A 17,976-nucleotide genomic window follows, 5' to 3' on the forward strand; every position below is an offset into this window, starting at 1 on the left:
TGAACATGTAAAGGTCTTAGGACAGCACCTGGACATAGTGCATACTGGGAAAGTGTTGGCTATTTTAAAAAAGTTATTAATATTAGCTTTAATCATTGTAAGAGCTCTAGAATATATATACAAAATAAGCGTGTGCTACTGTTGTGTCTGCTTGATGAGGATGTAACGCCTTACATCTGGGAAGCTGTGTGATTGGTTAGACATAAAGTTTTGTCCATTACAGGACATCCATGCTTTTCACCACAAGTCCTGTCCCAGCTTCACCTCTCAAGATGCAGCCAAACTTTTATTTCTTTGGCTGGATAGTTCGTTAGATTTTCCTAGAGATCTTTTCAATGGTTACCACATCTTTCTTCTTGTATTTCTAAAGAAAGATAATGGCAAGAACTGGACTTTGATGATTCATTTCTTATCTTGTAAATTGTATTAGAGGGAGAAGATCATTTCTTACAGAAGATCTTTTCTTTCTTGCACCAGGTCAAGTTAAAAACAGCACAGCAATCTGAGATATTCCTGTCCAAGTGAACTTAACTATGTGATTTATGACTTGTTTTCAGGATGTAAGCAGTTTTGTTGAATGGGCTTGAGACATAACTCGTGACTCCTCTCATCTTGAATTTCAGCTTCTATGTTTAAGATTTGTTATTTGAGGTCAGTGTTATCGTAGTCATCTTTATCAACTTCTCCTTTGAAGTTCATTCTCGTTCACTGGTTCATGGGTCATTGGAGTTCATCATCGTCCTTTTTCTCCTTCTTTAGGAGGGGAGAGGAGACGAAAAGGGAAGGAAGCAGAAACTGCTCTTGGGAGTCTGACCCTCTTCACATGGATGTTAGCGAAAGGAGGAACCTTTATTCTTGTTTGATTCATGACAAGTGATACTTGTGGAAGTGGAGGCCATCGGCCTATAGCCCAGTTCTTACCTTGGTGGGCCTTCAGTAAACTTATTTCATTTCTTGACATGAAGTGGCATTTCCCTGCCCACTGGCTAACCTTCAGAGAGAAATATAAGCTGCATCTCAGTTTAAGGACTCAGAGAAACCAAAACTTCCCATGTACCAATTTTCCCTCTTCTGGAGTTGAGAGGAAAGCTGTGGCCAGAAAGGCGCCACATCCTTATTGAGCACCACTGCTTGGAAGGCCTTGTGCTAAGGGTTGGAGTGGGCCGTGGTGCTTTATGGCTATCCATAAAAAGGTAATTAACTGTGCAAATCATTTGATGGAAGGGCCCAAAGTTGCAAGGAATTCAGAGGCAGGCGTGAACAAACAGATTCCAGAGAACTGGGTTCCAGCTTACCACTTACTGGCCACGTGTTCTAAGTATCACTTGGCACCTCTTAGCCTTAGCTTTGAGGGGTTAGGTATAAAACTTATTTTATCGTTTAGGAAACTAATAAGTGATGAAGCCAGGATATCCATGTTTGTTCAGCCTCAAAGCTTGTACTGCTTCCTGTTTGTGAATGAATGATTGAATGAATGTATGCAGGTTTGAATGAATAACTACAGGTTCTTTCTGATTTAAGTTGTCTGAGAGGTGAGGTTAGCAGATTTTGGAGGTTGAGGAGAACCAGGAGAGGGGCAAAGCATTTTGGTGAGTGAATGACTACACAAAGATATGGCTGAGGGAGGGTTTGTTTTGGGGAGCAGTGGAAGGTTAAGCTTGAAAAGGGTCTGATGGTGGGGGCTTCAGCAAGCCAGGACAGTGATGATGCCATTGTCCTTGGGGTGGTGGAGAGCTGGGGAATGCTTTTGGGCATGAAAATGACAGGATCACAGAGGTGTTTGATAATGAATTTATTACTGTTTCCCAGAATGGATTGAAGGTGGGGAGGCAAGTTCCACTGTGCAAGTCGTCTAAGTCTAGGGTAGTAAGGGCTTAGGGTTGAATGTTGAGAGTGAGACTGGAAAGGCATGGAAAGGGTCTCTAGGCTGAATCAGTGTGGGAAGAGAGAGGAAGATGAAAGAAGCCTTTGGGATTTCAAGCCTGGCTGACCAAGAGGACTGAGCAGGGAAATAGGCGCCCGAGGAGGGGGAGCTCCTTTTGAGGATTTTGTTTTTAGTCATGCTGTGAGAGTACAGAGGGGGTCGGATGTCCAACAGGAGCTGCTCAGTCACTGCCATGCCCAGCTGAGATGTGGTGAGGGGTCAGGCTGCAGGCTGGGTTGCGAGTCACCCCAGACTGTATTTCTTTCTTGAGGCTCCTGTAACAAATTACTGGGAACTTGGTGGCTTAAAAAAAATAAATTTATTCTCTCCTTCTGCTTCTGGAGGCTAGAAGTCCTAAATCTGGCAGGGCCCTGCCTCCCGCTGGAGGCTTTAGGAGGGACATCTGTTCCTTGCCTCTCCCAGCCTCTCATTGGTCTGGGCATTCCTTGACTTGTGACTCTGTCACTCCAGTATCTGCCTCTGTGGTCACATCGCCTCCTCCTCTTCTTTCTGGCTTTTCTGTGTGGCCCTTACCAGGACACTTGTTATTTAGGGTCCACCTGGGTAGTCCAGGATGAATGCTTCATTTTAAGATCCTAAACTTTACTGCATCTGCAAAGACTTCTTTCCAAATAAGGTTACATTAACAGCTTCTGGGTTGTGGACATATATTTTTGGGGCTGCTGTGCAGTCCACTACGGAAGGGCAAGAGACTTGGAAAATTCCCTCTCTTATGGGGCAAAAATCAAGAATAAAAGACATAGGAGATGCCTTCAAAACCAGGAAAACATCCTAATTTAATTGCCTTATTCCATTATTCATCTCCCTCTTCTGTCCCCTCCTGCTAATAAAAAAACATTCCTAGAAATATGTCCTGCTGTTTATTTTAGAAATTGTATTTTTCTGTGTTTACTGTTCAGTCATTGAAAACCTGGCAGGAAGGGACTTGTGAATTTATGGTAAAGTTCAGTTTTGTGGAATCTGAACCTTATTTTGAAGGCTACTAGGAAGCCACAGAAATTACTCAGCAGGTGATTTTCACTATCGGATCTGTATTTAGACTAAGAACTAGTAAGGTCAGTAAAGAAGGCAGAAAAGGGATCCCTAATGAAGAAGCAAGTAGTGTGGGTTAAATTGATACTTCTAGTTTTGTGAAAAACCCTTTTCACACCACTTGCTCTCTGCTGAGTGTCCCCAGTTTGGCTGAGGGGTATGGCCATTTCCTGAATGTGGTGGAGATTGCTGGAAACAGGGTCAGAAAGCGTGACCCAGCTGTGAGGCACCGAGAACACCGGGGTGAGAGTGCTTGGTGGCCATGTTGCCATCCCAGGTGCACTGTGGGAAAGGACTGACAGGGCTTGGCCGCCCAGCCCCACTGAGGCACACCAGGGTCCTTGGCACCGGCTGCACCTCCCTGCCCTCTCTATTCATGGAGGGAACTGGGGCTTCCGTGGAGCAGTGTGTGTGTGTGTCCTGTGTGTGTGTGCGTGTATGTGTGACAGGAGAGTGGGAGGGGGACACTGCCAAGACAACCAAATGCCTCTTTGGAGAGCAGCCATGTTGCTGAGGAGGCATTTTCTCAGAGAAACAGATGAGTAGCTCCAAGGGATCTTCAGCAGCGGCTATCTTTCCCCATTAATTTTCTAAACATTCTGTTTGAAAAGTAGATTCTTGGATGCAGTGCTGTTGGGGACACAGATGTGGCCTTCCACTGCTGTGTCTCCACTTTGCACATGGAGGTGGAGGGTGGCTGTGCCGGCTGGGGACAGCACTGGCACCCAACTGCCCCGCTCATTTTATTAACCCAGGAAGACGTGTGGCCCTTTTTCTTATTGCACCAAAAGAGATTTAAAAGTCAATTTTTTGCAGATAGTCTTAGGGGGAGAGTTGCTTCCATGTACCATTCTCCAACCAGGTTCTTAGACAATAGAAAAACGCACACAGATGGAAATGTTTTACATCTTTCCTGTGGAGTGCTCACAACCCCATGTACATTTGTCAAAACTCATCAAACTGTGCAAAATAGAACTAAAAGACTCTTTCTGGTAGTATTTATAATGCTGTGGATGGAACCAGAAAGCATCGGGAAAAGGATTTTATTTTATTAAAAAAATAAAAATCTCTCTGCAGGGAGGTATGTTACAGCTTGCTCCAGACTGAGCTTCACAAGGCCTCTTTTTGCTAGTGGTCATATTTCTACATGTGCTTTGAAGTTTTTGTTTGTTTCCATTGCTGGGTCTGTTAATCTGTGTTTTATGTTTCTTTATGTCACATTGATATTTTTGTGAGTTCCATTCTAATGGGCTGTCAGGACCTTGCAAGGCAGATAACTCATTTTAAAAGTACTTCTTCCTTTCAGTGTTTGCATCCACATTTCCTGGTAGATCTTGCCTATTCAACTAAATTGAAATAAGAAACATTCTGATTCTCATATTTTAATAACTGACATTTTATTTCACATTTCACAGGTAAGTTCAGTGATTTTCAACTCCGGCTGATCGTTACATTCATCTGGGAAGCTTTTAAAATACTACTGATCCCCAGGCCCGGCCTCCAGACCTGGATACAGATGGCCAGGGATGGGGGGCTTGAGCATCAGTGTTTTTTTAAAGCTCCCTCCGCCCATGCCTTGTTTAAAATGTGTAGCCAGGGTTGAAACATGATCTCTGGTGGCTGTATCACTTATTTAGTTATTTTAGATTATTTAAGCAAAAAGTATACAAAGCTTGGTGAAAAATCTTGGTTGTCATTTGGCTTTAGAAAGGCTGGAGAATGAAATAAAAAACAGTTGGGCAATTTCAATTATCCAACAGCTGGTTTGGAGTGTTATGGACTGTTGACTTCTGTTTTCCTTCTGTCTGCCCCAGGGCCGTTTTTCAACTCTTCTGATTCAGTGTGTAGTAGCGACACAATAGAGCACCCCCAGAATTTAGGGGCAAGATCAACCTCTGAAAGTAAGCCTCATAAATATAACAGAAATACCGGAGATCGGTCAACTGCAGAAGCAACCAGTAGGCCTTCAGAGACCTAGGAAATGGGCAGGGCCTGGGATGGTGACCAGAATTTATCCTTAGGTTTGGCTGGACTCCTAATTTGCTAATAACATAACACTTATTCTTCTGGTTTGCTAATGCTGCCAGAATGCAGCATTATAAATGGATTGGCATTTATAAAAGGGGGTTTATTGGGTTACACATTTACAGTCTTAAGGCTGTAAAATGTCCAAGATAAGGCTTCAACAATCAGGTACCTTCACTGAAGGATGGCCGATGGCATCAGGAAAACCTCTGTTAGCCGAGAAGGCACATGGCTGGTGTCTGCTTGCTCCCAGGTTGCGTTTCAAAATGGCATTCTCCAAAGTGTTGCTTTTAGGGCATTTTGTCCTCTCTTAGCTGCAGCTGCTCTTCAAAATGTCAATCTCAGTTGCTCTGAGGTCCTTCTGTCTGTGAACTCCTTCATACAACTCCAGCGATCCAATTAACACCCACCCTGAATGGGTGGAGACACATTTCCATGGAAACATGCAATCAAGCGGTCACACCCTAATCAAAGGTGTCACTCACAGTTGGATGGGTCACATCTCCATGGAAACACTCAATCAGAAGGTTCCAACCTAATCAACACTAATATGTCTGCCCCCACAAGATTGCATTAAAGAATATGGCTTTTTCTGGGGGACATAAACTGGTACACTTACATAGGCTCAATTCATGGCAGGCACAGTTGTAAGCAGTTTACATATGTGGTTTAATTCAATTTTCACAGCAGCTCTTTCATAGGTACTATTACTGTTCATAATTTAGTGATGGGGAAACTGAGCCCAAGGTCCCACAGGTGGGGACTTGAACGCAGCTCATCCTTCCCTAGAATCACAGTCTCATAGACTCACCACGGGCCTTCCGGGCCAGAGCAATGATTCAGCACCTCAAGGGTGGTAGTTGGCTTATGTTTTGGACCGTCCAAGGAGACAGACACTTTTTACTGGCATCTGTGTTCTGGTTCCTAGCAGTGCAGCCTAGAGACAGCTTTTTTTCTCTTGCTAGAAGACCACGAGACACTGTAGGTCTCTTTCCTCTCTTTCTGAAGGTGTTTAAGCCACAAACTCCCTGGAGTCCTTGGAGCCCTTGGAGCCAGTGCCCTTGGCTTTGGGCTCCATCACTTAAAGTGTGTGTCTGTGGTCAGCTCCTTCACCCTTCTGTGACTCTCTTCCATGCTAAAATGTGGGAGGGGGTTGCTGGGAAGACTGTATGAGTTTAATTAATCCTAAGGACTTGGGGACTTGGGAACTTGCTCGTGCTTACCAAGCTTTCTTCTGATCTTCATCAGGAAAACTCAATTTTCCCTGTCCACCATGGGGAAGGAATTATGAAGATTAGTATCTCATTCCCTGTTATAAATTACAAAGTTGGTGTTCAGGGTTCCAGTTCCTTCTCTTACATGGGGAGAGCTTAAACCACAGCCAGTGAATGGAATTAGCTCTCTGGGTAAACTGATAAAATTGAGTCTCTAGATCTGTGACTCTGAAAATCAGACCTTGAACTCTTACAAACCTGTATAGAACCTGGCTTCCTGTCTGCACTGGTCAGCGGTCTCCCTCTTGAAACTGCTCTTAACTCACCAGTGAGCTCCATCGACCTCCTCCAAAGTCCTCTGCCAGAGTTTGGCAGCTGGCTGACCTTGTGCTGCACTGATTGAACCTGAACCCGTTTGTAATTTTCTCTTTTGCACAGCAAAAGGGAGCAAGTACCCTCTCCTAAGGCCTGGTTCTGGTAGAGCCTAGTCCTCTGACAGCCACAGAATTTGACCATGAGACTGTTTAGTTCTCCAGTGAAACCCAAATAAAGAAAACTACCAGAATTCCTAGAATTTCTGCTTCTGTATTAGTATTTAGGGATTCAGGTTGGGAACAGAAGGCTAGCGCAGGGACTTTTGAAATATTTAGTTCAAGCCCATCCTTTTTAGGCAAGGATATCAGTGCGCTGAAAAGCAGAGTAGCTACTATTTAGAGGGATTTAATGGTAGGTTGCCTGACTGTTTAGGTCAGGGCACATTCACAAACTACTGGAAATCTTATTAAGAAGTCTTGGATTCAAACGTGCTATGAATCTGGCAAAGCAAACTGAAAAAGGTCAAGTCCTATTGGCTTACCACTTTATTGTCATTATCTTTTTGATGCTTGAAATACCAGAGCTCCTACTTAAATGCAATTAGGCTTCAAGTCAGAACTTAGGTTCCCTAACCCATCTTATTGTGGACACTATAGTCATTTTAATGCAGCTGGAGTATTCCATTAGCAATTCTAAAAGCTATAGATTATATTTAAAACAATATTTAAGAATTTCAAGTATGAAAAAATTGCTTAATCACAAATTCTTTAGCTGGGGTAACTGCATTTAATTTGTCTGCATTGGTTAGTGGGTAGATACAGATTATGCGATTTGAACAGCAATTCTTATTTACTGTCCCTTTTGGCTAGCATTTGGGATTTTTCAGTTCCTACTTCCTTTATTTAGGATCTCTCTTTATCCATTATTATTATTATTATTATTATTATTATTATTATTACTATTACCATTATTTGCTTTCTTAGTTTTTAAAGGCAAATCAGATATTTTTTTCTGGGAAGAAAACTATTTTAGGCGTAGGCATTGACACAGTGTCCCTTTTGTCCTGAGTGAACTGTGTACAAAGATGTGAAAAAAATTCTTCCGGGCTGGCTGGAATGCTGCTTGCTTTCTGTTCCCTTAGTTGTTCTCTTGTGAAATCTAGTGTGTAGGAGCTGATAACATTTTTAGCTGCTGAAAACCTCATGATGTTTGGTTTGCTATTTATGGTATTAGCATGTCTGTAAGACAAATCTCGGCTCAGGGGTAATGATTGAGAATTTTCTCTTCTCTTCTCTTTTCTTCTCTTCTCTTCTCTTCTCTTCTCTTCTCTTCTCTTCTCTTCTCTTCTTTTTGTCTATCTTTCTGTTTCTCTCCACTCCACTATTAGCATGTCTGTAAGAAAAATTTCAGCTCAGGGGTAATGATGGAGAATTTTCTCTCTTTTCTTTTCCCTCTCCTCTCCTCTCCCCTCCCCTCTCCTCCCTTCCCTTCTCTTTTCTTTTCTTTTCTTTCTCTGTCTTTTTGTCTGTCTTTCTGTTTTTCTCCACCCCACTACCGCATTCCCTCTCCCCCACTTTCTCTCTCTCTCAAGCCTGCTATTGCTAGTTAGTTTTTAAGAACTTCCTGATCATCATCTTCCATGTGGTTGTATGAAAAGACAGGACAATATTGTTAAGTTATTTGCCTGTTGGCATACAGTATAATTTGACTTGAAACTTACAATTAGAGTAACAGTCTCATAACTGATCTTATAACTGTGTTAAAGGGGAGAAATGTTGTCCTTCAGCTGCTGAATTCCAGAGCACATTCCACTTGTCAACAGAGTGACTCTGTGGCCTAAAAAAAAAAAATGAAAAGAAAAAATACAGGCTGACTATTCCCATAAGGGGGAAATGACCCTGACAATTGTTAACTTGCTTTCTGCCTCTTGACCTTCAGCACTGGTGCAGAGGGCACACCTGTATGTCTGCTGCCAAACCTAATCAGGCTCGCCTTGAACCCTTCTGCCACTTCGGATCACTTGCGGGAAATGTAGAGATTTTGTTGGAGGAGAAGCTGGGAGACCAGGCTTTAGGATCTTGACTCTGGGCATGGGAGAAGGCATTGGCAGTTGTAAGTCCTTGTCTGGCCATTTCTTCCAGGATGTCAGTGCCTTGTTCAGAGGCTTCTCTCTCTAGGAACTGGCTGCAGGGGGTGATGATGGTGATGTAGGACATGGAGCTGGTGGAGGACATGGAGGTGGTGGAGGACATGGAGGTGGTAGAGGAAATGGAGGTGGTGGAAGACATAGAGGTGTTGGCGTTGTGGTGTTAGTGGTGTGGTGGTGGAGGACATGGTATAATTGGTGTTGGTGTTGGTGATGATGTTGGTGGTAGAGGACATGGAAGTGGTGGATGACATGGAGGTGTTGGTGTTGGTGGTGTAGTGGTGGAGGACATGGAGGTGGTGGTGTGGTGGTGGAGGACATGGTGTTAGTGTTGGTGGCGGTGATGTTGTTGGTGGAGGACATGGAAGTGGTGGATGACATGGAGGTGTTGGTGGTGTGGTGGTGGAGGACATGGAGGTGGTGGTGTGGTGGTGGAAGACAAGGTGGTAGAGGACATGGAGGTGTTGGTATTGGTGGTGTGGTGGTGGAGGACATGGAGGTGGTGGTGTGGTAGTGGTGGACATGGAGGTGTTGGTGTTGGTGTTATTGTTGGTGGAGGACATGGAGGTGGTGATGTGGTGATGGTGGTGGAGCACACGGAGGCAGTGGTGGGGTGGTGGTGGAGGACATGGAGGTGTTGGTGTTCGTGTTATTGTTGGTGGAGGACATGGAGGTGGTGATGTGGTGACGGTGGTGGAGCACATGGAGGCAGTGGTGTGGTGGTGGTGGTGTGGTGGTGGACATGGAGGTGTTGGTGTTGGTGTTATTGTTGGTGGAGGACATGGAGGTGGTGATGTGGTGACGGTGGTGGAGCACACGGAGGCAGTGGTGTGGTGGTGGTGGTGTGGTGGTGGACATGGAGGTGTTGGTGTTGGTGTTATTGTTGGTGGAGGACATGGAGGTGGTGATGTGGTGGTGACGGTGGTGGAGCACACGGAGGCAGTGGTGTGGTGGTGGTGGTGTGGTGGTGGTGGACATGGAGGTGTTGGTGTTGGTGTTATTGTTGGTGGAGGACATGGAGGTGGTGATGTGATGGTGGTGGAGCACACGGAGGCAGTGGTGTGGTGGTGGTGGTGTGGTGGTGGAGGACATGGAGGTGTTGGTATGGTGGTAGTGGTGTTGATGTGGGTGTTGGTGGTGTTGGTGGTGGAGAACATGGAGGCAGTGGTGTGGTGGTGTTGGTGTTGGTGGTGTGGTGGTGGTGGACATGGAGGTGTTGGTATGGTGGTAGTGGTGTTGATGTGGGTGTTGGTGGTGTTGGTGGTGGAGAACATGGAGGCAGTGGTGTAGTGGTGTTGGTGTTGGTGGTGTGGTGGTGGAGGACATGGAGGTGTTGGTATGGTGGTAGTGGTGTTGATGTGGGTGTTGGTGGTGTTGGTGGCGGAGAACATGGAGGCAGTGGTGTGGTGGTGTTGGTGTTGGTGGTGTGGTGGTGGTGGACATGGAGGTATTGGTGTTGATGTGGTGGTGGAGAACATGGAGGTGGTGGTGGTGGTGGTGGTGGTGTCTAGTCTGCCTCAAAGCCGAGGCAGCACCTGCCCTGCCAGGCATAAGCACATTATATCAGAATGTGGCCATTTCAGAATGATTTGGCTTAGGAGTGGAAATTGTTTGTTTCTTGGTCATTTGGCTGAACACAGTGGCTCACTGGTAAAGGACACTTTGTTTTGTATAAATATGTGTGTGTTAAGTATCATGCTCTCAAAACTGTGCCCCAAAGAATCATAGATGGAGGCTTCTTGACTTCTTTTGTGCCAAGGACCCCTTTGCCACCAGACTAGTGTAAGCCCATGGACCCCTTCTCAAAATAATGTGTTTAAACACATGCAATAAAATGCATTGGATTATAAAAGAAATCGGATACATATATTGAAACACAGTATTCAGAATGTTAAAAAAGACAAATTTGTAATAGAGTTGTGCTTCATTATTCATACATTAAATAATGAGATCCAAGGTGTTTCTTAGGTTTGGAAGTGGTGATGAGTATAAATGTTTCAAGAGGTCCGTGACAACTATGATATGAATTGAAAGCATCTGTTATTTCTGTTGGTGACAGAGCCACAGGTACTGCTTTTTATCACCACCTTTGTGGTTTATTGCCAATATTCATAATTGAAGACAATGTTACATTTCAGTGAGAGGACAGTGAAGATAAAGGTAATATTTTAAACTATTCGAGGGCATGGATCCCCTACATTTGGTTCATGACTCCAATGTTTAAGAAACCTTGCGATGGGCTAAACGCTGTCTAGACACCCACAGAAAGCCTTCAAAGAGACTTTAGCAATCATTGAGAATTCAGAAACTGCCAACAAATGCCCCACAGTCGTATTTTGTTTGGCTGAAATGTGAACTGTAAAAAATTTTGTATCAGCCTTGAATATTTAAAAATGGGGAGATTTCTCATCAAAGTCCAAATTTTAACTTCTTTGGAAAAAAAAAAGCAGCTCTAGGCTTGCTTTCCCAGGTGGCAGGGATGGGAACCTGGGCATGTGCCTTTCCTTTGCCTGTAACCACCCCCACTCAGCCTGCCTCCTTCCTTATCGTTTCCACGGGGCTCTCCCGGGCATTTGAACTTGTGGTTCCAAGAGCAAAGAACTGAGTCAGTGTCATCGTTATTTGTGCCCCAGCCTTTCTCCTCTTAGTCTAAGAACGTGCGGCGATGAGGCCAGGTGCCCGAGAGAGCTCCCCACAAAGCCATGGGGCAGAGGGAAGGACTGGCCTCAATAAAGCACGTTCGCCCTGGAGACCTCCCCTTGCAGGAGGGCACCAAGAGAACCCTCTGGGGCGAGCCTTCAGTGGAGGCTTCCTGTGGGCTGACGACCCCCTTCCTGAAAGTCAGAGGGAAGCTTGTCATTAATCTTCCGAAGCCTACAGGTGTGTAGTGTGCGGTGCAGGTGTCTGGTGGTGTGTGTTTGGCTCACTTGGTGTTTGATCATGGGTGAGAAACAAATCTGTCACCAATGGAGTTTATAAAGCCTTCCTTACCCCCAAAAGAACAGCCCGTGTGTGTTATTGCTTCCTGTTGGTGCCTTCTGGCCCTTGTAGCTGTTTGGCATGTTCTTGACTTTGGGACACGTTTGCTCAGTTATGGGAACTTGCTCTTATGAAGCAGCCACGTGGGAAAGCAGCACTCCCCAACCGGCAGTGCTGTGTGCTGCGATTTTCACCCTCCCCGTGTGGACTGCACCTGTTTCAGGGACTCCTGCTTTGACCCTGATATCTTTCCCTTCCTCCAAGTCCTCTGGGTTTCCAGACAGATTATGCTACAGGCTGTGTTTCCAGACAGATTATGCTACAGATTATGCTACAGAATGGGATCAGATAGTTCTGAAATAAATCTTGTGATAGACTGACAGTGAGCTGGCTGCTGAGGTGATGGATTGGGTCCCTTGGGGGTTTGTGTGCTGTCGTCACAATTAATGTGTAGCCCTTTGTGAATGGGTGTACGCGTATAGTATATTACAGATGTGTCGGCATTAGGTTTGGAAATTCCGTTGTTAGCCCGGGTTGATGTTATGACTAGGTAATTGTGGTGTGAAAAGAAACTTTTAACATTAATTTCTCAAGGTGTATTTAGGGGTCTTTGCATTTGCTAGGACAATTACAGATGATTCTAATACCCTGCTCCATTCCTCCCTTAAGCTTTGCTATGCCTAACCACACCACCCCCATTGTCCCCATCCTTCATAGAAAGGAAATGTTTGCCAATGTCAAAATTGTCAGGCTGCCAGAAAGTGCTAGGAGATCAGTAGAAGAGAAAAATAAATTCAAGATGCCATGTTATTTGCCTAGACCACGGTGTTCCTTGACACTCCCAGGAATTGGGAGGGGTTCAGTGTCTTTGTGTTGCTGGAATGTTTTGATGTTGAGCTGTGTACTGAGAAATTAATGACCGATCTGGAAACATGTTTTGGAAACAGACTTCCCCAAGCTTGTCAACAGACAGGCTATAGATCTGTTTGCTTTTGATGACTGGATAACTGTCTGGATGGGGTCACTGCAGGGTTTGGGGCTGTGATACCTGAAAACAAGTGCAAAGCCACCAGCCCTGGTTTGTCAGCCATGTAGATTTTACTTAGGGAAAGGAGATGCAAAGTGTATTCTAAAAATCTAACCAACACTGCAAGGTACTATGTGATTATAAGCAAATAAACTTAGGTGTACTTTGTAATTTTTATTGGTCGTTTGGAAAGCCTTTAATGAACTATTGCTGGGCACAATACATTATACTAAATACTGGAGACATCAAAAAGTAGATAAGAAAACACAGTAGCTGGGGAGGCAGATAAACTCGGATAGCTTAAATCTAAGGTAGTTTTTGACAGTTGCCATCAGAGAGGTATAAAATATGAATGCAACCGTAAGAAGGGCCTAATTAATTCCAGGGGAACCAGGGATGGGCTCGAGGAGGAGGCTGCATTTGAACTTATGGATTGCCTTTATGAGCTGTCTCCTCACTGTCCACTTCTCCCGCAGAGTAAAAGAAGAGAAAGAGGTTCAAACTAGTCAGTGTGGTTTTGAATTTGGCCTCTGCAGACTGACCCCCCAATCCGGGGAGGCCCACTCAGCCTTCCTGTTGAGCTGTAATATGTGCCTTTTAGATACAGGTTTCTAATGATTTAGCATGGGGGGTGGGGTGGGGTGCGACACTCGAAAAAGGACATTCAGGTGGGAACAGTCACTTCTTTAGGAATTTAAAGCATAAAGGTTTTCCCTCCCTTTTCTCCCTTCTTACTCCATCTTTTCCTTTCCTTTTTCTTTCCCTCCTTCCTCCCTCCCTTCTGTTCTCTTTTCCTTCAGTTACTCTTCAGTTAAAGGTACACGGCTGGGATGCGAGGGTTCAGGGTGTGGAGTTGGGATCTGAGGGTTCAGAGTGTAAATAAAGCTTCTGACGTGAATGAGATTCCCGCCCCCTTGCACATCAGACCAGATTGTTACAAAACAAACTGAAAAATCTTACTGAAGAGAAAAACTGTTTTTAACCAACTGGAGGAGATAATTGGTTGTTTCATTTGTTCAGCACGTTCATTGAGCACCGACTCTATGTCAGTGTATTCAGTGGTCCCTGCCTTCTTGGCATGGGAAGGGGGAGAAGGGGGGAAGGGGGGGCCGGAGAGCACATTAAATCCATAAACCAAAATATTGCATTACAAATTGTATTAAGGGTGGGAAGTAAGCAAACACTCAAAACCAGAGCTAAGAGCCGGGGAGAGGATGAGAGCTCGGAGTCTAGAAGCAGGGCTGCGGGAGGGGGGCCAGGAGGGCCTCCCAGAAGAGGTGATAATTGAGCAGAAGCCCTGAAAGGATGCCTGGGCCTTGCCACTACCCCTTTCCCCGAAGACTAGCTGGGAATGAGTTGAGCTAGAAGGGAGATTTACACATACCGTGCCTTGTCAGAAACTTGAGAGCAGAGATTTCCCCTTAAAAAAGGCAAGAAAGCCTGAGCTTGCCTGCACCCAGGGATTCCGTGTCCTGCCCTGGGCACGGAACGGCGGTAACAGCTGTGAGGTCCCTGGGCTGAAGTTTATATGGAGGACTGCTAGGTGTCTGGCGGCTTCGCTTTTATTAATCGATCAATCAATTAATTAATTAATTGTATTATTTCAAATCTTTTTAAAAAGTGGTAATTCTTTTTCCTGACTTCCTTTTGGACCTTCTACTTGTGCCTTTGCTCTCCCTCCCCGAGGGCTGCTGTTTTGTTCCTTTGGGGTCCTCAGTGCACAGGGCCAGAGCGAGGGGAAAGGAAGGACGGTGGGGAGGGGGGATGCCGAGGGCTGGGGTGGGGGTGGCCCGTGGGCCTTGTTTCCCAGCAGGGCTCCGGGGTGATGTGGAGTTGACCTCAGGCCCCTCGCAGCTCGCACCGTGTGTCTGGGGCGCTCAGGGCTCCTCCACACAATCCCCCCCAAGCTTGGAGGAGGAGCTGTGCAGAGATGGGAGATGGGAGATGGAAGATGCCGTCTGGGCTCAGCCGGGCAGCTGGCGACAGGGCGGCAGGGCTGCTACCAGGTGCTCGGATTTCAGAATCTGCCTTGCAGGATCGGGTCTCAGTGTCTTACATGGTTTGAAAGTGGAGTTGTATGTTTCTCCATGGTTTGCTCTAAAAGAGATTAAATGATAGGTTTCTTATTATGTGCGTTTGTGTTCTCTGTTTACTCTTCATTCTTTTTGAGCTTCTCCTAGCAGTTTGGCCCCTCCTGGGGCTCTTAGCAGGAAGCTGTTCTAGGAGGCATCTGCCAGGTGGATTGTCAATGGGTCTGCAGGCCGGGCAGCTGGACGTGTCTCCTGGGCCTCAGTCACAGCCTCCAAGGTAGAACACGACCTCCAGCACTGGAGGAGCTGAGAGGGCCCCTGTATGAACATGCAGATTTGCTCGGTGCTGGTTCTGAGTGACCTACACTGCTTACATGTAGGATCTACAGTGGGAGGTGTTGTATCTTTAAATCTTTTAAGATACCCAAAACACAAACTTCTGGTTTGGTAGGAAAACAGGACATGGGTATTTTCCTTGGTCTTGCATATAAGTGATTGTTTGCTTGATGAGGTTTTGTAAGAATTGCTTCCAGTTGCAAGGGACCATAGCCTCATATAGTAGCAATTGTACTGCCCTTTGGTGCCAGACGCCTGGGTTCCTGGATCGACTTCTAACAAGTTGTGAAGCCTTTAGCTCCTCACGTCTTTTTGCTGAATATCATTATCTCCACCTCATCATGCTCCAGGCACACTTGGGTTTTCTGATTCCATCTGCCTTTCTCTCTTGTGGGGTTCCCATGTGGCGGTGGTCGGTGGATGGGCACGTTCCGAGATTTGACTGAGCATCTTTCTTTTCCTTTTCTCCCCACCAGGGAGGGAGCAGTTCCATGGCCTCGGCTCCATGTACTGCCGAGGAGCGGCCGCTGTCATCCTCACCTATGATGTCAGCCACCTACAGAGCCTGGTGGAGCTGGAGGACAGGTTCCTGGGCCTGACGGACACTGCCAGCAACGACTGCCTGTTTGCCATCGTGGGAAACAAGGTGGACCTCACCGAGGAGGGGGCTGCGGAGGATGAAGAGAAGAAAGATGGCGGCCCCGGGAAGGCTGGCAGCGGCGGCGTCTCTGCCAGGGTGCCCAAGCAGGTTCAGCTGGAGGATGCGGTGGCACTTTATAAGAAGATTCTAAAGTACAAAATGCTGGATGAGAAGGACATGCCAGCTGCTGAGCAGATGTGCTTTGAGACGAGTGCCAAAACTGGCTACAACGTGGACCTCCTGTTTGAAACTTTGTTTGATATGGTTGTGCCGGTGATTTTACGGCAGAGGGCTGGGGGCCCATCGCAGACGGTCGATATAAGCAATTATAAGCCACCCAAAGGGACAAAATCTGGGTGCTGTGCCTGACTTGCAAAGGGCCTTCTTGATTCTCAGTTTGCACATATGGTAAGGGGGTCTGACCAAGTGAGCTGAGCTATGGTCAGAAAGAAGCATAGAACACCAAGGAATTGTTATATAGAACAATACATGGAGAAGGAGAAAATCTGCGTGGAAGCGACAGCTACTTAGAAGATCGACAGGAGTTGTCTCCTCCACCTGCATCTACAAAATCCACTCTGCAGAATGAAGACACTTGGCTTTCTCTCTTAACCCGCTGCCCTGTGACAGAGCCTATGATCCTTTCATGTCCTAGACTCTGCCCCTCCTCTTTTCTGCACAGATAGAAACTTGTGGACCCAATGTATATATCTGACCTGACACGGCACACTCAGTTGTTACCACGTTGTACAACTTTGTTTGTTGTTGTGTTCAAAACAGTTCTCTTCACTGTGATTTATTTTTGGTCCTATCATTTGGTACTTGCATTTTTATTCACTATAATAATGATTCTTGACATGTTAATTTATACACAATCAGGAAAAACTTTTTATATTGGTTGCAGCAATGTGAGCTGCACATACTATTAAAAAGAATTTTATGAAAAATCTTAGTGTTGAGACTTTATTGATTTAGACTTTTATTTGGGCCTCCATTGGATTCCTTGTTGGGTAGTGTTATGGTTTGCTAATGCTGCTGGGATGCAAAATGCTAGAAATGGATTGGCTTTTATAAAGCGGGTTTATTTGGTTGCACAGTTACAGTCTTATGGCCATAAAATGTACAAGGTAACGCATCAACAATTGGGTACCTTCACTGGAGGATGGCCAATGGCATCTGGAAAACCTCTGTTAGCTGGGAAGGCACATGGCTGGCGGCTGTGCCAAGTTCTGGTTTCAAAGTGGCTTTCTCACAGGTTGTTCCTCTCTAGTCTGCAGCTCCTCTTCAAAATGTCACTCTTAGTTGCTCTTGGGGCATTTGTCCTCTCTTAGCTTCTCCAGAGCAAGAGTCTGCTTTCAATGGCTGTCTTCAAACTGTCTCTCATCTGCAGCTACTCTCTCAGCTCCTGTATGTTCTTCAAAGTGTCCCTTTTGGCTGTAGCAAGCTTGCTCCTTCTGTCTGAGCTCATATAGTGCTTCAGTTAATCAAGGCCCATGCTGAATGGACGGGGCCACACCTCCCTGGAAATTATCCAATCAGAGTTATCACCTGCAGTTGGGTGGGTCACATCTCCCTGGAAAAAATCAAAGAATTACAATCTAATCAACACTAATGCGTCTGCCCCCACAAGATTGCATCAAAGAACATGGCTTTTACTGGGGGACATGATATATACAAACTGGTACAGGTAGCACTTGGGAGATGGCAGTGAGCTTAAGATATCTCTGTTTTTCTTTAAAAGCTGCATCAAATTCTTACAGATTTCAAATATTTAGATTGGTCCATCTGCCTATCTTTTTTACTTGAATTCCAATAGCAAAATTGAAGTATCTGTTTCTGTTAAAGTCTTCCTGGGGTTGCCCTGTGTAGTTACTGAATCTGAAACCCTCTTCTGGGTTCTTGGCTGGAGGTGGATGGGCTGCTGTGTTATCAGAAGATGCCCAAGCAAACAAGTTGTCAAGTTGTGAAACAACAGCTTTTGTTTTCTTAGAAATTTGAGAACAAAATTTTGAGCATTGGGGCCCTTTGTTAAAATAAAAGGATATCAAAGTTAGGTAGAAGACTAGTATGGAGAACATGTTTTATGGGCTGTTTTGTTTTTTGGAGGGGGTGGATTGTGTTCAATAATATTGTTGAATGCCCATGATTTCTGGTTTCTGGGCCACACCAAGCCTTCCTCCTTCTGCTTCTGCTTCAGGTAAGTGAATGACCATCCAATCTGTAAGATGGCATTCTGGTGTAGCTTGCTGTTTGCAATTGGAGCTCCTAAATTCCGGCATCCTATTAC

The 17,976-nt window shown here is 45.4% G+C and overlaps 1 protein-coding gene across 2 annotated transcripts in view; it reads left to right on the forward strand.

Moving 5' to 3' along the window:
• The window catches only part of RAB20 (RAB20, member RAS oncogene family), a 40,291-nt gene extending 23,655 nt beyond the window's left edge, over window positions 1-16,636 (forward strand). The window contains exons 1-2 of one of the 2 annotated variants that reach the window (XM_037799945.1): window positions 10,199-11,557; window positions 15,526-16,636. In XM_037799945.1, coding sequence (XP_037655873.1) covers window positions 11,380-11,557; window positions 15,526-16,058 — 711 coding nt within the window. In that variant the 5' untranslated portion in view covers window positions 10,199-11,379 and the 3' untranslated portion in view covers window positions 16,059-16,636. Of the gene's footprint in view, window positions 1-10,198; window positions 11,558-15,525 lie in introns of those variants that run through there. The other variant, XM_037799946.1, reaches the window with a different exon arrangement.
• The last annotated feature ends 1,340 nt before the right edge of the window (window positions 16,637-17,976 follow it).

Source organism: Choloepus didactylus, chromosome 12 (assembly GCF_015220235.1).
Source record: "Choloepus didactylus isolate mChoDid1 chromosome 12, mChoDid1.pri, whole genome shotgun sequence".
Lineage (NCBI taxonomy): Eukaryota > Metazoa > Chordata > Mammalia > Pilosa > Megalonychidae > Choloepus > Choloepus didactylus.